At 41.4% G+C, this 26360-nt stretch overlaps 1 protein-coding gene and 1 long non-coding RNA gene across 4 annotated transcripts in view; one reads left to right on the forward strand and one right to left on the reverse strand.

The window, feature by feature from the left end:
• The window catches only part of AK9 (adenylate kinase 9), a 226282-nt gene that overhangs the window by 173507 nt on the left and 26415 nt on the right, over window positions 1-26360 (reverse strand). For all 3 annotated transcript variants that reach the window (XM_043542772.1, XM_043542770.1, XM_043542773.1), the window contains exons 4-9: window positions 25570-25622; window positions 25342-25438; window positions 21979-22091; window positions 17244-17426; window positions 8621-8743; window positions 4168-4242 (exon numbers count right to left, since the gene is read on the reverse strand). In XM_043542772.1, coding sequence (XP_043398707.1) covers window positions 4168-4242; window positions 8621-8743; window positions 17244-17426; window positions 21979-22091; window positions 25342-25438; window positions 25570-25622 — 644 coding nt within the window. The remainder of the gene's footprint in view (window positions 1-4167; window positions 4243-8620; window positions 8744-17243; window positions 17427-21978; window positions 22092-25341; window positions 25439-25569; window positions 25623-26360) is intronic.
• On the forward strand, window positions 7239-25632 carry LOC122465026. Its single transcript, XR_006289547.1, has 3 exons — window positions 7239-7325; window positions 22511-22606; window positions 25015-25632. It is a non-coding gene; the product is annotated as an uncharacterized LOC122465026 (long non-coding RNA).

The raw sequence follows: 26360 nt of genomic DNA on the forward strand, positions 1-26360 counted from the left end.
TACCAAGTTGCCCGGCCCGCTTCATGGCGCTGGAGAGTCACAGTTCCCTGCAGAGAGCCCAGTACCTGCTCCCTCACGGAGAATGTGTGGCGCTGACGCATTCGGCTCCGTGAATACATCCCCTGTCTAAGGAGACTGCAGTGTGCACTGAGTGTGCGGGAGCCAACCCGCTCTTACCTGCTGTCATGGGCGGTGGGTGAAGCTGCCGCTTGGGGAGGCTAGCTCCCCAGCCCACCTGTGACCCCGCCCATACTCCACCCCTTCTCTGCCCCAGGCCCATTCCCCACTCTGCCCAGGCCCCAGCCTCTCCCCCACTGTCTCCCTCCCCCTCCCTGATCACTCCCTTCCAGCCAAATCCCTGAACCCAAATGAAGCAAATGACATTTGAAAAAACCACTCTTCTGCAATTTCTTTCTCAAGAAAATGCAGCATGTTTTCCACTGCACGCCAGAACATGAAGACAGGACATGCAGAAGGTACCTAATTAAAAGCACTAAACTTGGGAATAAAAAATGTCAGTCACAGGTTTTCTGATATACCCTGAAGTTTGTCAGAGATTTATTTGCAAAAACTTTGTAGTAAGGGCAAGTCAGCTGTCCTGCTGAATACAACATTAAATATAATGGAACACATGATGCAGCTCTTGTCTGTTTTACATTTTCTTAATCAGTATTTCTAAGCTGATTTTATATTTTAAATGTACTCTGAAACCTTCATAAAGTAATCATTGTAGATTACTACATATTTAACTCACTGAAACAAAGTATTATTTTAAATTAATCAGTCAGAGGTTTACTGTGTTCATAACAATGTTCATTGCTTTTAGAAAAAGGGAACACTAATTGACTTTGTGTGATCTCCATAACAATAGACATGTTTATGAAATTTCACCAACTTTAAAAAATATGTTTCCAAAGATTTTAGGCATAACAAAGGATTTTATATCTTACTAAGGTAATGATTTTGCTAGAGGGTCCTCTTAAAACTAGTTCATCAAACAGTCAGGAGTAAAGAAAGGGAAACTTGTTTGTCCAGCTATCTGGCAAGAAAGGGGTGTTGTCCCTTTAAGGGCTCTCTTCAAGGATTTCTTAGAGATGTGATTTTATCATCTTCAGCAACACACTAATGAAATATTTTTAAAGCAAATTTTAAACTAAGGTCCTGTAGACTAACATGTTCTGAGTAAATATTACAGTAATGCACAACTGTTTTTGTCAGTAAATTCAGAAACTCTTGAATGACTCTTTAACAGTTTCAGTGTTGTACTAATAGGTCTGGCAGGCTGGAAGGCTTTTTCACTTTTAAGTTACTAGATCCCCTCTGGAGGATGAGTCACCAGGCTGTAGGAAGGGTCAGAACAGGGATAGGAAGAGGTGGGAGGGTGGACACTATCATCCAGGGGTGCCCCAAATTTTCGGGTGCCCTACACAGCCTTATATGCTGCATATGCCTAAGGACAGCCCTGACAGCATTGCCCAGTAGTACAGCCAAGGGCCCTGTTACATATTCAGCAGAGTTCCCATTGGATGTTCAGTGGGGATAGACCATGCAGAAACCTCTTACTTCAGTCCTAACCTTTCTGCCCCTCTTCATGAAGTGAGTCCCAGAATTGTAAATGGTCTAGAGCTGGGGATGGAAAGATAATACTGCAAAGGCTTTCTACTCATCAGCGCGTGGGTGAGACCTGTATGCAAAGAGTTTTCATGGTGTGTGATGAAAGGGGTGAGGAGAGAATTGAAATGATTTCCTTTGGTGATCAGAATCTGTTTATAGACCTGGGAGTTAGTACAAGTTTTTGTTATTCATTAAGCAAAAATACATTAAAAAAGAAGCCTGTCAATGGGAATTAAGTGATATTACAATGTAGTTAAGATACAAGCTCCTGTCTTAGGTACAGGAAGTATGCATGCAAATATTCTTGAGATCAAGAAAGCAAATTTTGCCATGGTGAGCATATAATGAGCTTTACCATTATTCAGGGGTGGGTTGAAACAGACTGTGGGTATTATTATACAACTAGACTATCTTTAATATATTTATTCATATTGAATCTATTTTACTGTTTTGATATAAATTTGGGCTCCAATTCTGCAAACACATACACGCTTAATTTTATTACCATGAGTAATAAAATTAAGCACATCAAGACAAGTAGTAAAGTTAAGCACATGTATAAGTGCTTATTGGAGCGTGGTCCTAATTTGTATTCAGGGGAGTGAGAATATGGTGAAATGGCCGTGATGGAGTACTGTCCATGAGGTTGAAGACACTCCCATTTTTTTCATTTTACACCTCCCCTTTGCTGCCCCATGTTGTAGCAACCACCTATCTGACCGAAGCACAGGACAGGACTCCCATCATTGCTCATCAACACCGCCTTTTAGTTAGGAGGAAAGTTGGCTATAAAGTGACATGAGAATTTAACTTCAGCTACAGGGGCTAAGCCCACAAACTCTGTAGACCTTCTGGGAAATGAAAAACACGATCCAGAAACGTAATCCATGTCTCGCATTGCAATGCCACAATACCATTAAAAATGGCTGAATTATTTTTTAGGTTAAGCTATGCTAAATTAATACTGTAAAATATATTTTATTGAATAATAATTGAAAAACATTAGTAGAGTATAATCCCATTTATCAAAAATCTCTACATTAACTGAATCCCTTTCTTGTCCCCTATGTATCTCATGCTGGGGGACAAGGAAGGGGTTTGGATAATGCAGAGGTTCGGATAATAGAGCAGTGACCCCCGGACTCGACTGCAAGGAGGAGGAAATCCATGGCATGCCCACATCTTGAAAACTGCGTGCAGATTTGGTCGCCCCATCTCAAAAAAGATATATTGGAATTGGAAAAGGTTCAGAAAAGCGCAACAAAAATGATTAGGGGTATGGAACGGCTGCCATATGACGAGAGAATAATAAAACTGGACTTTTCAGCTTGGAAAAGAGATGGTTAAGGGGAGGATATGATAGAGGTCTATAAAATCAAGACTGGTGTGGAGAAAGTAAATAAGGAAGTGTCATTTACTCCTCCTCATAACACAAGAACTAGGGGTCACCAAATGAAATTAATAGGCAGCAGGGTTAAAACTAACAAAAGGAAGTATTTTTTCACACAACACCCAGTCTTGAACTTCTTGCCAGAGGATGTTGTGAAGACCAAGACTATAACAGGGTTCAAAAAAGAACTAGATAGGTTCATGGAGGATAGGCCCATCAATGGCTATTAGCCAGAATGGGTAGGAATGATGTCCCTAGTCTCTGTTTGCCAGAAGCTGGGAATGGGTGATAGGGGATGGATCACTTGATGATTACCTGTCTGTTCATTCCCTGTGGGACACCTGGCATTGGCCACTGTTGGAAGACAGGATATTGGGCTAGATCAGGGGTGAGCAAACTTTTTGGCCTGAGGGCCACATCGGGGTTGTGAAATGATATGGAGGGCCGGTTAGGGAAGGCTGTGTCTCCGCAAACAGCCTGGCCCCCACCCTCTATCCACCCCCTCCCACTTCCCGCCCCCTGATTGCCCCCCTCAGAACCTCCGACACACCCAACCCCCCTGCTCCTTGTCCCCTGACCGCCCCCTCCCGGGACCCCCTGCCCCTAACTGCCCCCCCTGGGACCCCACCTCCTATCCACCCTCCCCCCACCCCGCTCCCTGTCCCCTGACTGCCCCGACCCCTATCCACACCCCTTCCCCCGACTAGGATTGCCAGGAAGAGGAGGACAAGCTCCCAGCTGTGGGGCAGGCCCACCTGCTACTGAATGATTCCTGCCTTCTCCATTATCCAAACTCTCAATTATCCAAATAAAATCTATATCCCCCCCAGGCTATCTGGATAATCAAGAGTATAATGTAAATGCCTTTATATCTTCATCCATGCTAATAATGGTGTTTGTCAATTTAACAAATTATAGTAAATGATGCCGATGATAACCTGATGCAACATGATATGGCTTGTTGCGAAGATATGGAATGTTTAGTAAGTATAATCAGATTTCTTTTGGTAGTAACAAGTGGAACAGGCATCCAAAAGAAGATATTTTCTAGCAACAGCATCATGAATTATAGAGCAATAATGTTGCCAATATCATCTTAATAGAGATGATAGGTATATAATTTTCTAGTGTAAATTGTCTTAGTGTATGTGCAGCATACTTACCGAAAAGAGCTCATTAGGGTGCTTATTTCCATCCAGTTCAATAAGATACTGAGAATCTTGCTCGGCCATCATATCCTGTATGTTTAAGAAAAAAGACGCACATACACCCCTTAATTGAGTATAACCAACCAATTAATGACATTGGGTCTGATCCAGTTCCCATTGAAGTCAATGGCAAAACTCACATGAATTCCCATGGCAGTAGGATTCAGTCCATAGATTAAAAACAAACAGCATTTAGACTGCATGACTAAAAGTCATGGGTATCAATCCAAAGGCACCTGGAAAGGAACTTCTATTTTAATAGTGAAAATTAAATGTCATGAGAATTTCAAAATTATAGTTACAGTGAGGCCATAGATCAAATAAAAAATCATAGATCAAGCCCAACATATTTTTAAATATCTAAAGAAATTAAGCTTAAAGACGATATGACCTTCAACTCCTAATAGTCTCTGATATGACTTTCCGTCCATAATAGTCTAGGCTGGCAAGGGTGAGAGTCCTAACTGTCCTTAAGTTTATCAGATGAGTCATAGACCTCATTGCCTGGAGACCGGAGTGCTAAACCTGGTCCTGACACTGAATTTCTATGGGAACTTGAACGATTTACCTTTCTTAGCCTCAGTTTCCTAATCTGGAAAATGGGGATAATTATGTTTATCTACTTCATAGGGATGTTGTGAGGCATAGATAAACAAGACCTGTCAAGTGCTAACTGCAAAATATTGTTGCCCCTTGACCAGACTAGTTGGTCAATATTTGAGGCGTTGCCAGGTTGTTTCCATTAGGAAGATAAACTGATTATAGAGTCAGGTATTTCTTTGATGCAATCGTATTTATTTACAAAGAAGGTATACAAAGTCCTGTTTCCCTGAACACAGCAGAAACAAACAAGAGGAGTCAGTTTCCTTGCTCACAATTTCCATGCCTAACTTTCCAGCCACTACTCTCCCCAAAAGAAGCTCTTTCACTTGGATTCCTCTCAGGGCCAAACTGACACTGCTTTTCTGGCTCGCTCCTGACTTTCTGCATGTGACCGCCACAGAAACACACAGCTCCAACCAAAGAATGGCCCAGTCAATATGTTTCCAATGACTTCCAGGGCAACAACAATGAAACAGGAAGAGGAAGATCTGTTGGGAACTGTGAGGAGGAAGGTAGCAGAGAGAAGAGAAGCGAAGCCTATTGGAGACTGAGTGCTGCAGGGGCCTCTTCAATAGTGAGGGTAGCTGTACTTCATATACTTCTCTATCTGGAATTATAGAAATAACATTAGTGTATCTAATGGAATATTAAACTGTATTATACTGTTATGCCACTAGGTGGACTAGGTGTAAAATACCTTTTTTAAAGTTAATCTTAGCCATACCTGGCAGTGTATTAAATGATCTTATGCTGAGCACATCTGATGTGCATAAGCAAGCTATGTAGCCAGTCCATATCAGGTACAGAAGTACATGACATGGTGTCAGAAGTAAACTAAGAACAGAAACAGAAGGAAAACAGCAATAAAGGTTGCACACAGAAGGAACAAAGCAACAAAGATTGCAGGCTCTCATCAACATGCCACTCTTCAGTGCCCCAGAGCACTTTAGCTTTGACAAACCTTCAGAATGGACTGACTGGAAACAATATTTTGCCAGATTTCTCACAGCTCCCAAGCTCCACAAGGAAACTAATGATATACAGGTATCTTCTTTAATTCATGCTACGGGGAAGCAAGCAGAGCATATATTTAAATCCTTTGACTTTACTGAAGACAGTCACAAAGATGACTGTGAAAGCGTTCTGGCTGTGTTTGATGTATGATTTCTACCACAGAGAAATGTGGCTTATGAAAGAGTGTGTTTCCATCAGAGAATTCGAGAGCCAGTGGGAAATGTTGAATGTTTTATAAGAGATCTGCATACATTTGTTGAAAACTGTGGAAATGCAAAAAATGAAAATATCAGAGACAAGCTGGTTACTGGGTTAACAGATAAAAATATTTCACAGTAGCTATAACTGAAGAGAGATTTAACACTAGGCACAGCTATACAGACAGCAAAGAAGTCTGAGCTGGTGAGACAGCAATACCTAAAGCAACTTGAAAAACCTGAAACTAGCTTAGAAACTGTAAAGAGACAATTGAGTGTTAAACGTCACTAGCATAAAACCTCTGAGGCAAGGAACTCTCAGGCGAAGAGGAACAAATTCCAGCCTGCAGGCACAAGGCGTGGAAAAAGTCATATGATGATACATGTCCAACCAAAGACACACAATGTCAGAAATGCATGAAATGTGGACATTTTGCAGCCGTTTGCCACATGAAAGCAGGTGGGGAATTGACTCGTATGACAGACAATCAAGAGCCATTGTTTCTGGGATCTATCACTTGCGATGACATACACCCTGCCTGGAGAGTGAAACTGAATATTCATGGCAAGGCAATTGACTTTAAAATTGACTCAGGAACTGACATCACAGTCATCACAGAAGGGACTTACAATCACCTTCAACCCCTTCCAGAGCTGAAGTTGCCTGACACAGCTCTGACGAATCTTGGAGTTATTCTGAACCTCCTGGGCCAGTTCACCACAGAAACTTATAAAGACAGAAGTTTGGATTTAGAGGTATGTGATCAAAGGATCAAAGACCAATGACCTTCCCAGCTGCAGCATGGCAGCCATGATGGACCTAGTGAAAAAGGTGGAGGAGCTTGAGAGAAGATTTGATAATATTAGACTTTTGAAAGGAGATCCAGTACAAATCAACTTAAGAGACAATGCTGAACAATACTGTGTACAAACACCCCTAACTGCAAAACCTTGGAAGAGACTAGCTTCAGATTTATGTGAATTCAGAAGACATGCCTGATCGTGGTGGACTATTTTTTCAGACTGTAGTGGGGCAGTTGCCCCACACCATGAAGAGTAGGAGTTAAAGCAGGCCAGAGGGAGCCTGCGCAGAACCCTCCAATTAAAGGAGGGCTCACTAAGTGAGCCAACTGGGAGGTGGCCTTTTGCAGCGGCCAATCAGGGCTAGCAGGGGGCATACATAAAGGGCGGCTCAACAGAGCAGAGGGCAGTCTCTCCCTGGCCTGCCAGGGAGTGGAGCGGAGCGGAGCATCTGGCTGACTGCTACCAGACTGAGGCCCTGGAGGAAGGGCAGATAAGGTGCTAGGGCTGTGGGGGAAGTGGCCCAGGGAAAAGAGGCAGCAGAGGAGTTGGAGGAGGGGCAGTGAGTGGCTGCCAGCTATAGGGTCCCTGGGTCAGGATGCCAAGTAGTGGGTGGACCTGGGTCCCTCCCTCTTTCTTTGCCCCCTACTTGCCCTGAGGGAAGTGGCCAACACAGACTGCAGTTTGCCCCTGGAGCAAGGGACTAGACTGGGGACTGCAGCAGGCCACTGAGGTGAGTGGCTGGACTATACACTGCCTGTTCCCCCAAAAGAGGGGAGAGACAGTGGAGTGGGGCACAGCCCAGAAGAGAATGCCGCGGTTTGAGGAGAGACGCGAGTCACAGAGTGCTGGAGACAGCAAAGTAGGAGTAATGGCGAGTGAGACACCACCGGAGGAGGGCACCCTGAGGAAGGACTCAAGCTAATTCCCAGAATGGCCAGTAGGAGGTGCCACAGTGGTGAGGCCCGGTCCATTACATGGGTATATAGAAATGTACTGGAAAGACATGACATGTTGCTATGTTTTCAAAAAACTGAAGTACACTTTTGCTCACTTCAGTATTCCAGAACAGTTAGTGATGGACAACAGACCACAATTCACTGTAGCAGAATTTGTCATTCTGAACTAAATATGATTTTGAGCCTATTACTAGCAGCCCACATTACCCACAAGTGAATGGAAAGATTGAGAGAGCTGTACAGAAAATCCTATAGTAGGAAGATCCATTCCTTACTCTTCTGAGTTACAGATCAACACCAACAAGTGATTCAGAGACACTTAACAGATGGATATGTACTGAACTTCAAAGATAGCACAATAGCGTAAATATTGTAAATGGTAGGAAAGTATAAATTAAAGGGAGAGATGTAATGGAATGCTAAACTGTATTATACTCACAGTGCCTCCAACAGGCAGAATAGTAAAAGACCTTCTGTAAAGCTAATCTTACCTGGATTTTATGATGAACACAGCGGGTGTGTATAAGCAAGATCTGTAGCCAGTCGACATCTGGTATGGAAGTACATGACAGTGTAGTTCTCAGTTTTTAAGCCCCATCCAAACTAAAAGATGGTACAGGACTTTGATTTGACACTAGAAACAATGGTGAACTGTCTTGTATCCTGAGCTTTTTAATCTGAACCTCAAAATTCTGAGGAGGGGGGTCAGATTGTGGGTTAGGTTCATCTTTGCAAAATAAACTCAAGATACCCAGACTGCATAAAAATTATAGAAAAACAAATGTTAAAAAATGATCTGGTGTATACAACAATATTACTTTGTGCTGTTCTTACCTCTAGAGGATGTAGCATGGTATCCTTATAGAGATTAACCCTGGCTTCTGAATTTTCCAAAAAATCTTCAGGCCTCTGCACCAAATGAGGCAAAATATCTGACATGATTGTATCTGCTGCTGCCTAACGAAAAGAAATACTTTATTTCAGGCCCTGTAATAATAAATGTACTTAACCAAAGCCTGTCTAGATTGAAAAGACAATAGTTAGGACCCTACTACTCTTCGTGTGTGTGGCATAGTAGTTTAAGGAGCCCTCTGAGGATTCCCCTGGTTGATAGTGATCCACCAGTTAACTTGATAAGCGGGTTTCCTGGGGATGGGAGGAGCTCTAGACACCTCTAGCCAACATTATAAGGCAGTGCAATTTAAAGGCATCCCAGGGGAAAAAGGAATGAACTGGTCCCCAGGATGAGGTGCGGGGAGAGGACATAAATCTGTTTGCTTCTACTCCCCCAAGGTGTATGGCACACTCCTTTGCTGCACCTGAGCATTCAGCCTTTAGTATTTTCTACAAATATCTAGATGATATTTTCACCTTTACAAATGTTGTACTATCTCCCTAAGGCCTTGTCCAGACTAGGAAGAAAGATATTTTAATCAACATGTTAGCTAATATTTATTGATGGGATACATTAAAAAAAAGTGTGGTAGTAAGAGAAGGGAAAAGTAAATGAGAGGAGGAATGAAATTGGAAAATACTGAGGAGCTAGAGAAGAGAACATAATGAAGTGAAAGGACAAGGGGCAGGAGGAAGAACAAAGGAAAAGAGAAAACAGACCTTGTAGAAAATATAGGAAAAGATAGACCACAAAAAGAAATAGTGGAGTGAAGCAAGGAAGAGGAAGAAGGAGAAACTTCAGTGAAAGGGATGTAATAAGTTATGTTTTTAAAAAAAAATTAAACAAAGTTGAGTGTCAATATTTTAACAACTAAATACAGGGTACAATAAATAATACACAACTATTTTATTCCTTTAAACTTCACTGTCATGGCCTGGGAGCATGTCAGCACAGATATTTTTCATCTTGGTAGGTGTCAGATAAATGTTGGGAGTCCTGTCAAAAATAAATTCAAAATGGTCCCCAGGTATATTTTTCCTCTTCCCTTTTTTTTGTCACCCTTTAATCCCCTTTCCACTTGCATTGATTTAATCTTTACTCATTAAGCTATCTGTATATATTAAATTGCAAGCTTCTTGAAGTAGGGACCTTGTCACATTTTACATCTGTAATGCACCTTGTACATCTGTGGCACGAAATAAATAATACCATAAATAGTGAAGAACAAAGTAAAGTACTATCTGTATATATTAAATTGCAAGCTTCTTGAAGTAGGGACCTTGTCACATTTTACATCTGTAATGCACCTTGTACATCTGTGGCACGAAATAAATAATACCATAAATAGTGAAGAACAAAGTAAAGTACAATCTGCCAAGCCCCCAATCCAGCAAAGCACTTAAAATGCATGTCCAGTTATATAACTATTATTTAATATTTGCATTTCATTAGAGTCTAGAAACTTATTAAAGGTGTGCAGGAACTAAAGACGTAAACAGCTGGACTCAGTTACACAAAGCTGTCATCCATGCAGAATTTTGTGCATTTTCTAGCTATTAGGATAAAAATATTTTGTTAATTTTTCATTAATAACCAAAAGGCATACAAAACAAGGCTGACCTTATTAGTGAGCATTTGTTTCATTAGCTAAACACACACACACACGATTTTGTAGCAACTTACATTTTTATACATATAGAGTGAAAATTAGCTCTCAAATTAAGCCTTCAGAAAGACTGCGGTGGGACAATATCTCACCCCAGTCAAGAAGGAGCTAAAGAGCTTCACTGGGCACAATTAGCATGAACTCTGAGCACCTGTGAGGCCTGTCAAACCTGGAGAGGGGCAGCTCTTTAAAAGAGAGGACCTAAGCCCCGTACATGGTGGCAGGCTGGCTGAGGCTTGAGGTTGAGACAGATATGGGACTGGTGCTGAGCTGGCTGGAATTTGGAGGTGATGCATTCTGGGACTGAGGTAGCTGGAGGCAGGCTGCTGGCTGAAGATTGGGTTGGGGCTGAGTGCTGGTATCTGGCTGAACATGGTGAGGCTGGATTGTAGGAACAGTTGGAGTGGAGGTCTAAGGCTGGACCCCAGCTGCAACAAGGCTGAATGTTGAAACTGACAATGGAGGCTGAGGAAAAATAGCAGATGAGGAATGGTCTCAGATCCGGAAAGAGGAAAAAAGATTAGATATATCAGGTTTTGAAGATGGAATACATAGAAATGAAAAACAAAAACAAGGTAAAAGTCAACCTTTCATATTGTCAAATCAGTTATAGAAAATGTGAAAATAGACGATGATAACCCCCTGAAAATGGCGGAATGGATCATGTGAAGTGTTGGTTATGTTCAAAGAGCTAAAAAAAAGCATGATGGAGATCTATTGATAGAATGTCCACTTAAGGAGCAAGCTGAAAAACTTCTTAAAACTGTAACCTTAAGGAAAATGAGAGATACTTGTCAACTGCCTAAATTCCTGATGGAAGCAAGAGGGGTTATGTATGGAGTGCTGTTAGGATTGTCTGAGGATGATATCAAAAGAGTATAGGCAAAGAAAAATGATCATTTGTTAAACAGCTACTTTCGTAAGAGAGAGGGTGAAAACCAGCCAGCTACTGCTGTCACATAACATCTGAAGGTGGGACACTTTGGATAGGATCCAAATGGGGAATCCATCTTTCTGGGTTAAACAACAGACTCCTCCCAACTCCTGTGAGGTGTTATAATTGTCAAAAGTTTGGATGTGCAGCAACTATTTGTAAGAAAACAATGAGGTACAGCATACGTGGAAGAAATCACTCATATGAGAACAGTGTAGAAGGAATAGAACATAAATGCAGTAATGGTGGGGATTCACAGTACAGCTTATAAAGGATGTGCAGAATGAGCTGGAGAAATACAAAAAAAAAGTTTTCCAAGAAGTATCATCTGTAGAGGCTACCAATGAGTCCCACTGCAGAAAACAGAAAAAGAAAAATACACAAGTAAGAGACAGGATGTACAAGAGCAACAGAACACATCTCTGGTCAGGAAGGAGAATCTGAGGGGAATGGGAGATGATGTATCTTGTGCTAAAGAGAAGTTTATTAACTGCATCTTGCAGATGGGGAAAAAACTGAAAGGATTAAAATCAGATATTTTTCTGCTGCTTTTGCTAACGATAGACAACCTCTTGACAGACTGCATTCGTGAGATTTTAAATGTAGGCAAAAATGCAGCTTATATAACAGGGTCTTAATGATCCTTAGCTGGAATGTTCAGAGTTTAATAATGCATGATCAGGAATTTAAGAAAGTCATCTTTGAAATGAAGAAAAGCCTGATTATGTGTGTAAGAAACAGGGCTAATATGGGGGAACACAATCTAAAAGGGAGGACATGTGACCGCCCCACATGTCTCCTCTCCCCAGCAACCCCCCCTGCCCTGCGCCCAGCGTGGAGTCTCCCCTGCCCACCAGAGTTAACTGTGGGGCAGAGCTCTGTCCTTCTCCCATTGCACCTCCTCCCTTCTGGCATGTTTGGCTGCTTTCCCTGGCAGCCAGGCCCGGGCAGGGAGTAGGACGGAGCTGCTTCTCACATGGCTAAAGCTGACTGCTCAGGGTCACTGCTGTGTGCAGCGCAGAGGCTGCTTGAGGGAGAGCCTGGCTAGGGCGGCGGCCTTCCCCATCCCCTCTGCTCCCTGCCCGGGCCCAGCTGCTGGGGACAGGGACCAAGTAAGTTGGAGCCCTCCCCCAGCACGTTTCTGGCTCGCTTGGCCCATTCCCAGAAGTCGGACCTGGGCAGGGCGCAGGGGCCGGGGTGCCACCCCAGCCAGGCTCTCTCTCAGGCAGCTGCCACACTGCACAGAGTAGGAACCCAAAGCAGCCAGCGTGAGAAATGGCTGGTCCCACCCCTTCCGCTCCCTGCCTGGGCCTGGCTGCCAGGGACAGGGGCCAAGTGTAGGGTTGCCAAATTTCTAAAAACACAAAACTGAACACCCTTGCCCTGCCCCCTGACCAGAGGCCCCGTCCCTTCTCCAAGGCCCCACCCCGATCAATCCATCCTCTCTCCCACCCTCACTCACTTGCTCATTTTCACTGGGCTGGGGCAGGGGGTGAGAGCTCCAGCTGGGGGTGCGGGGTCTGGAGTGGGGCCAGAAATGAGGGGTTCAGGGTGCAGGAGGGAGCTCTGGTCTAGGGCAGGGGGTTGGGGGGTGGCAGTGGGTGAGGGCTCCGGCTGGTGGTGCAGTCTCTAGGGTGGGGCCAGGGATGAAGGGTTTGAGGTGCAGGAGGGGGCTCCGGGCTGGGGCCGAGGTGTTCAGAGTGTGGGAGGGGCTCTGTGCTGAGACAGAGGGTTGGGGTATGTGTGGGGGTGAGGGCTCTGGCTGGGGTTGTGGGCTCTGGGGTGGGGCCAGGAATGAGGGGTTAAGGGTGCAGGAGGGGGCTCCAGGCTGAGGCAGGGGGTTGGTGTTTTTGTGTGGGGGGAGGGGTTTGGGGTACAGCAAGGGCTTTTTTAAGTGACAGAACTATACAAGTCAAAATAAGAACAGCTTTATCAAAAACCTACAATTTAAAAATGGAACTCCACAAGGGAGTATTATTAGTCCTACTTTGTTTTCCACTATGATAAATGGCCTACTGGAAAGTGTGCAGATGGGAACAATATTTCCCTTTTCGCAAATGACTGTGCTATCTGGACTAAGCATAAAAGACTTAAAGCACTCCAGACAAATGAACAGCATAAAAGACAAATGAGGCACTCCAGAGAATTTCCAAGTGGGGGAATGATTGGGGATTTAAATTCTCTCTTGCAGAAACAGAATATTTTTAACCATGATGAAAATTAAGGAAGATTGGGACTGACATTTATTTATGGTGAAAAAATTCAGATAGTTGAAAAGTTTATGTTCCTAGGAGTAGTGTTTGGTAATAAATTGACTTGGAAAAGTCACACAGAATTAAAAGTGTAAAAGTAGAATGAACTTATTTAAAAGGGTAGCTTGAATACATGGGATACAGATAAGATACAGATAAAAAGGTATTGATTATGCTGTATAGAGCATTGATAAGATCAGTTTTAGACTACAGATGCCAAGTTTTTTGGTTCAGCCTCAAAAACAAATGTTAGAAACTTGGAACTGCTGCGGGCCCAAGCTGTGCGATTGGCATATGGCACAATGACAGCAACATCAGTGTGTGTGCTAAACATAGCCACTGGAGAAGCACCTGTAAATTTAAGGATGAAACTATTAGCTGTAACCTTTTGGACAAAGGTAAAAGGGAATCATGAAATCAGAAGTACACAACAGATTTATGAAGATTGCTGGACGTTTAGTAGATAAAATTATATGGATTGCCACAGACTACCTCATACTACACCAGGGTCAAAAAATGGGTAAAGGAGATATGTAAAAAGAAAAAATTGAAAGAACTAAAAATTTGTAGTCATGGGAAATCATGTTACAGCTGGACAGGTTATTCCCCATTTGTGGATTTGGAACTGTATAAAAAAAACTGAAGGAAAAATCCACACATTATGACCAATGGCATTTTTTAATTTATGAAAAATGGGGCCAGTTTTACAAAATCTATACAAAAATGATCAAAAAAATGACAGCAGGGGAAGAGTGGGAACAGCTTTCTGTTTTCTAGTCTTGGAATCCAGAAATCTAAAAGGCTATCGAATATGTGACCATTCTCACGTCTGAACTAATGGGGATTATATTGGCACTAGCCTGGATAACAGATGTGTAACCAACTGTAGCTCTAATTTTATCTGTTTCCTTGTCAGGCATAATGACATTCAGAACAGGGACTTCAGAAAATAGAAATGACATAAGTGAAATAATATTCCTAACTATTGAAATAATGCAAGCTGGTATCTGTGTAACAATAGCAAGGATTCTGGCACATATTTGAAATGAGATTAAGGACAAAAAAGCAAAACATGGCTTACAAAAAGAGGATGAATGTTACCCTTGGGTCAGGGCTGGCCCTAGACTAAATGGCGCCCCAGGCAAGAAGAGTCTTCAGTGCCCCCCCTCCATTTGTTAAACTTTTGAATGCCTGATTTTCATAGCATTTGTAGCCCATTTCACAACTTTGATGCACGATTTGCATGCATGATTTATCCCTGTCATATAAGACAATACATTTGCACACTAGGATCTGTAAATCTGTATTTATTCATGCCATATATAAGCAAATAAAAATGTTTACTCTAAGCTTATGGAAACTTTTTAATTTTAAGAATAACAGAAATGTACAGGGCATGACTGACAACATTCTAGGAGATTTAAGGAAAATGTACTTCCCAGAAAATCTGGAAGATTCCATGAGATTCTACAATATCCAGAATATTCTAGTTTAGTGAAAAAATGAATCCACATATGGCATACTTGAAACATTTCCCTTCAAACATTCTATTTTCCCTTTTGTTGCTAACAACAAAAATAAAACCTTGAGCCCAGCGTCCCTCCAAGCTCACCATCCCAGGTGGTTGCCTGGGTTGCCTGCCCCTAAATCCAGCCCTGTCTTGAGTAGACAAGAATTTAAAAGTATGGTCATGAAGGAGCTTGCAAAGGAATGGCAAGAATTATGGACTAAGGAAACAAAAGAACAAAGGTTCTATGATGTATGCTCGAAAACTGAAGATATTATATTCCACAGTCATGACAGAAAAAGCGAAGTAGCCATTTTTACAGTGTTAAGAGGACATTGTGCCAAATATAAGTTAAACTTACTAAAATGATAGGCTATGTAATATGTGCAAAACCAAAAAACTGTTGATCATGTTCTATGGTATTGTGGACAATAATCTTTGGAAAGAAAGTTTCTCTGAGAAAAAGTGAGTCAGCTTGGCAAAGATTTTGCCCTTAATGACTAATTAAAAAGTCATAGAAATGGAACAGTGTGTGTGTGGGGGGGAAGCCTCGCTGCATTTCCTTATGGGTACTGGATGGAGTGAAAGGATATAAGAAAAAACTTGGCTAAAAATGAATGAAGTGGTGGTCATAGCTTCATATAATGAGGCTGCTGTGCCAAAAAACAAAGTACATGGTGGCACTAAAAGGTAAACAGAGCTAGAGCTCCCTAGCCTCACTGACAAGTAGGACAGCTGAAGAGCCTCTGCCACCTGGACCCGCTGAAGGATTAGAGGGATCTTCTTTACTTTGTTTTCCCTTTTTGTTTAGAACCCCGGGTGCAAAGCCTAGGTTCTTTGGACACAAGGGGTTAAAGGTTCAGACCCCCCTCAGAGACTACTGTCCTCTGACCTTACAGGGGACCACTGGGTAAGCCTGGACTATTTGGTGGGATGCACTGTTATTTGGTTTGCCCTTACCATTTTCTGGACTGCTTTGTGCCCAGAAGGGGGGGTTACCACCCCCTTAAGACTTATGGTCGGAGGACCACACTCTGTACTCTAAACCAGCTATACAGCCATAGAAGGACATCTGTGACAAGAAAGGTGCCCACTCTCACCCCCAGGGTACTCTAGAGGTACAACCTATCAAAGATTAGCATGTATTTTATTGATTATACATATTTTGTAAGTGCTCATAATTTACTTTTGATTAGCTGTACATAATCAGTTGATATTTTATACAGACCTGAAATATTATTTTTAGCTTTTCCCCCCTTCCAATAAAACTGCTACACTATTTGTATTGTGTTTTAATTAATGCCAAGATGACTCACTCTGGAGGTGAAAGAAATTAAGATCTTGTTAAAAAAGTTACAGTATTTTTATTTGCAGTGGTATTGTAGCTGTGCTGGCCCCAGGATATTAGTGAGACAAGGTGGAACAAGCTTTCGAGATACATAGAGTCCAGACCAGAAACTCTGCGTAGTTCAAAATCTTGTCTCTGTCACCATTAGAAGTTAGTCCAACTAAAAGATATCTCACAGTACAGGAGAACCTCAGAGTTACAAACACCAGAGTTATGAACTGACCGGTCAACCACACACATCATTTGGAACCGGAAGTACGCAATCAGGCAGCAGCAGATACCAAAAAACTCAGTACAGTACTGTGTTAAATGTAAACTACTAAAAAAATAAAGGAAAAGTTTAAAAAAAAGATTTGACAAGGTAAGGAAACTGTTTGTGCTTGTTTCATTTAAATTAAGATGGTTAAAAGCAGCATTTTCCTTCTGCACAGAAAAGTTTCAAAGCTGTATTAAGTCAATATTCAGTTGTAAAGGTTTGAAAGGTCAACCATAACATTTTATTCAGAGTTATGAACATTTCAGAGTTACAAACAACCTTCATTCCTGAGGTGTTCATAACTCTGAGATTCTGCTGTATTTTTATGGTAGTCCAATGTCAAAACTGGTAAACAAGCTGAAATCTTATCAGTACTACAAAATAATTTTACTGAATGAGTATTACAATTTTGTTTAAATACTATAGTACATCTCTGAAAGCAGAACAGAAATTGATTACAAAAACAGGGTTGAACAAAATGCATTCAGAGTAACAGTTGAGGTTTTTTTAGTTCATTTTTAAATGTACATGAGCTTTGTTTTTTTTTCTGACATGGCTGCTAATAAAGAGAGTCTCTTCTGTAGATTAAGATCAGTTACCTCATCTTCTTCTTCCTGCTCTTCCTCCTCTTCCTCTTCCTCATCTTCTCCTCTATGTTGATCCTTCTTTTTCTTCCGTTTATCAAGAATTTCAGGATCCCACTGGTTCTTCTGGTATATCTGCCCTGCATCAGGATGCTGTCTTTGCCCAGAGAGTCTTTGGCACAAATCATAGTCAGGACACTAGTTAAGAAATAATTGAAAGAGAACTTTCTGTTTATGTTATTGTCATAACAATATTATTTTTTCTTAAAAATAATAGAATCTGCTTAACATTTTTTATATATTGCACTTCTAAATAGCTTTCTAGGCACATACAACTTTAAAAAAAATACAGTCAATTAAATGTACAAGATGTCAAAAGGACATGGGAAGAGCCTTTGTAAATAGACCATTCCCAATCCCCAAAGCTACTGCTCAATCACCTACCACATAGCCTCACTTGGCTTTCCCCCAGTTTTTGAAAAGCCTGAGAAAACAGTGACCGCTAATCCAGGGAGGGGAGGAGCAATTTCTACAGAACCAGGGCCAGATTAATTTTTTGTGAGCCCGGTGCCAAACATATTTGTGGGCTTCCCTAGGGAATGAAGGGGCCGGGGCAAGAGCACAGCAGGCAGGGTGGATTTGATTTAAATCATGATTGAAATCACTAGTCAGGAAGACTCAATTTAATCATGGTTTTCTACATAAAAGTGCATTCTTGTTGGTTGTTATAACCTTAATACATAGTTTTCACAACTCAGAGATAGATGTAGGTTTCATTTTTAGAAGGTACACACTATACATTTTTAAACAAATAATTTATTTTGAAATCTTTTCAGAGGAGTTTTAAAGCTATATCAGAAAATGAATGATTGTTTGGTTATTTCATTTACCAAAGATAATTGAAACAGATATTTATGAAGTCATTGGGAGGTGAACTATCTCCAGTTCAACAGGTTAATCAATTATATTTGGAGGATTTTCTTGCCAGGCTGTATTAGGAGGAGAACATCACCAGACAGACATTTAAATTGTTTTATTTAACTAATACAACAACATTAGGTATTCTGGATTTTTTTCTTCAACAGCAAACATAACATTTTAACAAAAAAGCATATGTCTTTCACTTCTCACATTTATCTCCAGACTTCTTCTCCTTGCCCAGATCTATTCCGCCCCCAACAATCTTCTATTCATTGAACTTTTTGAAATTTTTCACTTTTAAAGAGAGGTAAGGGATTGACTCTGTACACAAATTTGCAGAGGGACAACAGAGTTGAGATCTGTTATTTCTCACCTCTGTATATTATTTATTTATTTATTTAAAAACCTTTTTGCTGTTAACAAGCATGTTACCTCTTGGGAGACAAATCCACAGTTTGAGAACTGCAAAACTAAGCATCTCTGATGGTACCTTCTAGACTGAGCACTGAGTTCCAGTGGGTAGACAGAAAGATTAACCTAAATAATCCTGTGGAACCCCATAAGATTGGGTCCCTAATCCATGAACTATTAGAACTCATTTACAAACTTTTCTTAAACATTACATGAATATATTGTCTCGTACTATAGAATTAGAATTTATAATCCCTATTCCATGATGAGATACAATAGTTTTTTTCCTCAAAAATCTGATTTAAATTAAAAAAAAATCTGATTTTAAAAAATGTTTTTTAAAAAGTCATTGATTTTTATCCACCCTGACAGTGGGGCATGGCGGGGTGAAGGATTGGTCCCCAGCTGGAGCGAGGCAGGGGCCAGGGGCAAGAGCACAGCGGGGCATGGGTTGCGGGAAGGATTGGTCCCCAGCTGGAGCGAGGCAGGGGCCGGGGCAAGATGAGCACTGTGGGGCATTGGGGGGGAGGATTAGTCCCTGCTGACAGGAGCAAGGCAGGGGCTGGGGGCAAAAGCACAGCAGGGCGGGAGCTAGGGTTGGTCCCTGGAGCAAGGGAGGGGCCAGGGGTAAACTGCAAGCGCAGCAGGGCTGGGGAGGGGGTAAACAGGCTTCCCCCCCTGCCCCTGCCCACATAGTGTGTACCTACCTTCTCCCTGGTTCCAGCCCATTCTCTTCATCTCTCTCTGCACTGAATGGAGGTGGGGGTGCACTGAGCACAGGGCTGGGGATGCAGGGTCTGGGAGGGAGTTATGGTGCAGCAGCAGGGTGGGGGTTGGGGTGCAGGGTCTGGCCAGGAGCTAGGGTGAGGGAGGAGGCTCAGGGTTGGGGCAGGAGGTTGGGGTGTGGAGCGCTTACCTGGGACAGCTCCCATTTGGTGCGAGTGGTGCAGGTGGGAATGTGGGGGAGCGTGCAGGACCTCCCGTTTGGTGCTCAGGGTGGGGATGTGGGGGGGGGTGCAGGAGTCAGGGAATGGGGGGGGCTGGGTATGCGTGGGGGGTGCAGGAGTCAGGGCAGAGGGCTGGGGGTGTGGCCTGGGTTCTGGGGGTGCTCCCATCCCTGAGCAGCTCACAGCAGCGGGCTGAGGGGGGGTATGCCCTGATTCCACTCCCTTCCCCAAGGCCCTGCCCCTTCTCTGCCTCCTTCCCCAAGCAGCGAGCGAGCTACAGCTCTGCTCCTCCCCTTCCTTACATGCGTGATCAGCCTTTCAGCGGCAGGGAGAGAGAGGGAGGATTCAGAGTAGCAGCCACGTGAGTCTGTATCCGCAAAAAGAAAAGGAGTACTTGTGGCACACCTTGGAGACTAACAAATTTATTTGAGCATAAGCTTTCGTGAGCTACAGCTCAATTCATCGGATGCATCCGGTGAAGTGAGCTGTAGCTCACGAAAGCTTATGCTCAAATAAATTTGGTACTCCCTAAGGTGCCACAAGTACTTTTTTCTTTTTTTTTTTTTTTTTTAAGATCAAGCTTCTGCCTGCTGCCCCTGCAGGAGAGAGTGGTGGGCGGGGAGCAGAGAAGAGCGGGCCGGGCCTGGGACCCTGTGGACTGTGGACCCGGCACCATGGTCAATCCACTACTGTACAGAACAAAGTATTGTTTAACTGGACCATGTTGCCAAGTACTGGGCATGATAAGTTCACTACATGAGCAACCCCTTGAAGTGCTCCCAGAGTTCTGGAGATTGCCTTGCTTCCCTTGCAAGAACTAGGGAATCTCATGTGATTGCCATATGACACACAACTTTCAGAAGCAAGCAAGAAGAGGCATTTGCTGAGATTTGCTTTTTTTCCCCCGAAGGAGCCTCCTCTTTGCCATTTTTTTGATATACAAATAGAACAAGAGTTTTCCACAGTGAATAATGAAAAGCTATTCACAGATCATGCATTTCTAAAGAGATTCCGCTTCCTTTCTTTTTGACATAGTGAAAATAGCCACAATTCTATCACATCTAGTTGAAATCCTGGAACCACTGAAGTCAATGGCAAAACTCTCATTTGACTGCAGTGGAGCCAAGATTCCTTCCTTGGAGTTTAAGGTCTCAACCTTCCTTCAGCTGAAGTCAGAAGGGGGAGATGAGGTATGTACATGAAGACAAGAATTGCCTTTCTGCTGGTGTAAACTGTATCACCCATTTATATAGAATTTTATGTGTGAAACCATACAGAATGTACTGCCTGGAATAAGTCCTTTGCACTGTCTGTTATTAAAACAAGGTCCAACTTCCTATAATTAAAAATAACAGCTCCTTCCCCTAAAATGTGACAAGAAGGTATTTTGTTTTGGGGTTTCAAGTTATTTTTGTGCCCTCAGAAACCAAATAATTTCAAATTAGCAGTTAAAATGCTCACTGGACATGTTCAAATGTAAGTCTTTAAATTATGAAATATGTAGAATTTTGGGCTGTGTGTGGAAAAAATGTAATGACATCTAGCGAAGTGGCAGCACTCCCACTACTCCACTTAAGCCAACCAACTACCATCTCTGTCTCACATACATGCTACATATCTAGGTACTTACTGTACTGTCTGAGGAACCACAAGCAAAATCTTATTGAGAATACATGGACAATGTAACAAACACTGTTTCAGCAGCCCATTCATTATTTTAGAAGTTAGAGTGGGAAAAGACCTAATAGATCCAGTATATTTTCTTCTTCTTTTAAGAACTATGGAGCAAGAAGTCCTCTGACTACTGTACTTACAATAATGTGTATTTCTAAATGTATATTACAGTAATTTTTGGAAAGTGTCTGGCTGGTACTTCACTATACATCTATTTGGGGAATTTCAGTAAATTTTGCAAGAGAGCATAGAGGAGTTTGCAGATTCAGTTCAAATCTGATTTGTAAATAACTGATCTGTAAGTAGTATTTTCACCATTGCTAGCAATTAGACAAGGAAGGCTGGACTACAAAGTAACTTGTTTTTTCACTCAAATATGTAACTAATTTTTCTCAAGAATATTTGTAGATAGTCTCAAATAGCACTTCTACTGGCTTTGACTTAGAATATTCATACCCTGTTATTACCCCTAGGCTTTATTTTCATGGAACATGTACTTTTTGTTCCAGTCTTAGAAACTGATCAGTGGGATTTATAGTCATTGAGCACCTCATGAAGTTATAGGAGATGCTCAATACCTTGTAGGATCGGTCCTTAGGGCCAAATTCTGCTGTCTATTACAGCAGTGTAAACCCAGCGTAACTTCTTTGACAACTCTATTCTAAAAGAAGAATTTGGCCCTTAACAACTATTATACTTCAATATATGAAAAAAATTACTCTGACTCCTATAGAATATTAATCTTATTTTAAGAATAAGTATGAAAATGATTAGCAAGTTATCAAAGCTGTCATTACCTTAATGTTAATCAGGAAATTTGGTTTTAATTTTAGATTTCTAATTTTCTCTATTTGCTCCGAAATAGTCATGTATTCCTCTGAGAGAGAAGGAAATCCACTGAGAACATAACCTGCCAAATAAAATGTGTTAAATACATCTTTTGGAAAGTTATTTCAATATACTAAATATTTATAGTTATCTGTTTTAAACATTACATCTAGATAGAAGTATAACTAGAATCCATTTGTCATGGCCACACACATTGCTAGCTAAGGTTTACCTGTGATTACCCAAAGTGACATAACAAAGCTGCAATACTTTCAAGATAACTATATACTTCTCAAAGACTGTTAATTCAGTTAATGAATATAGAGAAAAATAGTCCAAAATAGACACTAACAATTTTATATGTGCTAAATATTACTTTGAAATCCAATCTGAAGAGTCTGAATCATGTAGCAATTACTAGTAAGGCATGAAGTTATATAGGCTATTTATAATGCATGCTCAGTAGCATCTAATGCCATTGTGTTCTTTGCTGAATGGCAGGTGGAATATTACGGTGATTGAAAATGATGGAATAAGAGGGCTCGAATAGAAAATGTTTGGTTTGGAAATAGACTTGAGTCACACTGACCTATGGAGGTGAGTTCAATAGGGAGTAGGAATTCCGTAACTGTATTTTGGGAAGGAATCACCTCTCATGCTCTGGAGGTGAGAGCTTTCTGAGAGAAATTGGATCACTTTTTCTTGGGACATAGAGGGTTATCCTTGTATTAGGGAGGTGGGAGATCCATGAGATGCAGAACAAATTCCTTTACAATGAGTAGGAACTAGACTCTGTTTTTCAATGCAAGGTCAGTGGTCAGAATTACAACAGTATATATACCTTTGCATAACCTAGATCTTTCTACAGCCATGGACTCCAGCCATGTATATGGAGCAAAACATAAGGCAACAGGGGGAGAAGTGAGATTCATATCCGTGCTCTTTGCATCCAGTTTCAAGTGCAGAAAGTCTACTATCCTGGTGACAGATCTGAGTGTGCCCATCTGGTGTCTGAATCCTGGGCTGGGATGGGCTAGTTTTTGTACTGATCATTCAAAACACCAGAAACCTTTGCTAAACTGATCATATTCTATGTTGTGGTAGCACTGGAGGCACCATGCTTGACAATGTTTGTGACTTCAATGTCCATGCAGATGATTACTTCTCTAGAGTATCTCGGGATTTCATGCTTGTGGTAAAGGACCAGTTTTGGTACTCTGTCCTTGAAGGCTGATGGCTGAGGGCTTCCAGATGACCAGAATGAACAAAGGAACAGATATACTGGATCCGACTTCTGATTCATCTAGACCAGTATCCTGTGTGAAACAGCAGGCAGCACCAGATGCTTCAAAGTGCAAGAAAACCCTCAGTAGGCAGATGTAGGATAATCTCGTCCCCATGGAAGTCTAATCCTAATTCCCAGTAGTTAGAAATTGTCTTAAATCCTGAAGCATCAGATTTTATATCCCTTCCAATACTCTTTTAAAAAAATTATTAACGATTATAACTCTAAATATTTTTCTACCCCATATAAGAATGTCCAGTTCTTTTTTGGATTTTGCCAAATTTTTGTCTTTAACAACAACATCTTGTGACAATGAGTTCCAGAGTCTAAGTAGGGTTTGAGTGGAAAACTATTTCCTGTTACCTACCAGTTATGAATTTGCAACCTTTTACTTTCATTAAATGTCCCCTTGTTGTTGTGTTATGAGAACAGAAATTTCTATCTACCTTCTTTGTGCCATTAATTATTTTATCATGTCCACTCTTACTCATTCTTTTCTAAGGTAAAGAACCCCATTCTCTTCAACATCTCTCTGTATGAGTTTTTTCATATTCCTAATAATTCTTGTCACCATTCTCTGAATGACTCCCTACTCTAATTCTGCATTATCATTTTAGAGAAGGGGAGCCAGTACTGCACACAGTATTCCAGATAAGGGTATATCACCCATTTAGATAATGGCACTATAACTTTTTACACATTAATCTCTATCCTACTACTGATGCATCCTAACATCTTGTTTGCTTTTTGATCACTGCTGCATATTAAGCAGAGGTTTTATTGAGATGTCCACAATGATCCCCAGGTCCCTTTCCTGACTTGGTATAGTTAATTCAGAACCCTAATAAACCGTACAATGAGTTCAAAATGTTCCTTCTAATGTGGATTATTTTGCATTTATTAATATTTAACTTAATCTGCCATTGTGTTGTCCATTCACCTTGCTTAAAGTCCCTATGAAGTTCTTCATAGACTTCTCTGGACTTGACTACTTTAAATAGCAAAATGTGTAGATAAAAAGTTCTCATTGATCATCCTCCTTTCCAGATCATTAGTATATTAGACAATACCAATCTTAACACAGATCCTTAAGATATCTTCCTGTTAACCTTTTGCCATGACAAAATTGACTATTTATTCCTACAGTTTCCTATGTCTTAGCCAGTTTTTGATCGATGACAGTACTTTGTCTCCCACCCCATGAGTATTTAGTTTCTTTAGTATCCTCTTTTGACCTTGTTAAAGACCTTTTGAAAGTCAAAATTATGACAACTGGTTCTTTATCCACTACTTTATTGACATGTTCAAAGAATTCTAACATTAGTGAGATATGATTTTCCTTTAAAGAAACCGTGCTCTGATTAGACTCTCGTGTCATGAGCTTCCAGGTGTTTTATTATTCTGTTTTCAATTATAGTGTCTACCAGTTTACCAGCTACATATATAAGGTTTACTAGTCTATAATTCCTTAGAACATCCATACGGCCTTTTAAAAAAAAAAAATACATTTCCTACCCTCCAATTCTCCAGTGTTGCAGCTGTTTAAAAATGAGAGATTGTATATCTTTGCTAGCAGCTCAGCAACTTCATACTTATGTTCCTCCAGAACTCTTTGATGTATACTATCTGGGTCTTGGGACTCACTCCTTTTTAAAATTATTTTGTTCCAGAACTATTTGTTTTGACACCTCAGTCTGATAGTATCTCATTTTTATTACAGAAAATCAGAAGGATATAATTTGGCTGAAAAATATCACTCTGTTGGTGTGTGTATGAGTACATAGCAGTCTTTTGTCCTCTACTATCAACACAGTGTTCCCTAAATGCCATCTCAGGTCACCATAATTTACAGACATCCATGTTCTCCATGAAGCAATGAAAAGATTCTACAGTGCTGGTGGCAAAAATGTCTGACTGAATCCGACAGATTGCAATATAGCAGAATTTTAAAAAATCATATGCTATGGATATACAAGACGATAAAACTAAGTTTTAGAGGGCTAGGGTGGGGCATACTTTAAGAGTTCTGAAAAATGACAACACATACCAAAGTGAACAACTTCTGGTGACTCAATCTTTTTCAGAATCATCTTTGTAATCAGTTCTTCAGGAATACTTTGACCTCCAAAAAGCAATTCCTGCATCTAAAGGAAAATGCAAAGCATAACATCTTATAATATTTGCATGGTGGCCCCATTCAGCTGCCACTGACTTCAAGGGGAACAAGATTGGGCCTTATGAATGTCATGAAATGTAATAAAACAGTAGATTTTACCTTAAGTCCATATTCTGTTCCTGCAGTAATATTTTCTTCTATTACTTCCAAAGCTAAAAAATGTACAGGATACAGAACAAAATTAAAGCAATTAATAAAACATCCCATGTGTGAATTAGTATGTTTTCATGTACATTGTTAGCCTAGCATGGCTGTCTTCATTAGTGATTTCATATTATCATAATGTAACTACTGTGACAGGGTCAGGCCAGATGGCTACAGGAGAATAATTTTTTTATATTGTGACAGGGTCGTGCCAGATGGCTACAGGAGAGTGATTTTTTTTTTGAAGCAAAAGATGTTTTTATTTGCATAACACACTTACAAAGTAAAAACAGCAGCATATGCAATGTATAACACAGCAACCAATCACAATTGTTTTCTCATTAGCTTCAGGGGAGGGAAGCGTTCAAGCTTGCCTGGGCGCAGAGCGGGGGGCTTCCTCGACTCTCGTGGTCTTCCACCCCCTCGAGTTACCTGGCACCACGCCCGAGAGTCACCAACAATTCCCTCCTCTGAAAGCACCCAATAAGAGGGGCAGGCTGTGGGGTGGACAATCCGGTGGGGGGGCACGTGCACCCAGGTGTGAAAGGACCCCTCTAGGGTGGTGGTGTCCGCAGCAGCAATCGCTGGGGCTGGGGTCCCTTACTCTCTCCCCCAATCAAAGGGTCAGACAAAGGGACCCGGATGGGGACACTGAGCAGAGAACCTCAGACAGCGCCCCACCGCTCCTCAAAAGCATCAAGGGAGTCAGTGGACGCCGCCCAGAGGAACTCCGCCCGGATACATGA

The sequence above is a fragment of the Chelonia mydas genome, chromosome 3 (genome assembly GCF_015237465.2).
Source record: "Chelonia mydas isolate rCheMyd1 chromosome 3, rCheMyd1.pri.v2, whole genome shotgun sequence".
NCBI classification, from domain to species: Eukaryota; Metazoa; Chordata; order Testudines; family Cheloniidae; genus Chelonia; species Chelonia mydas.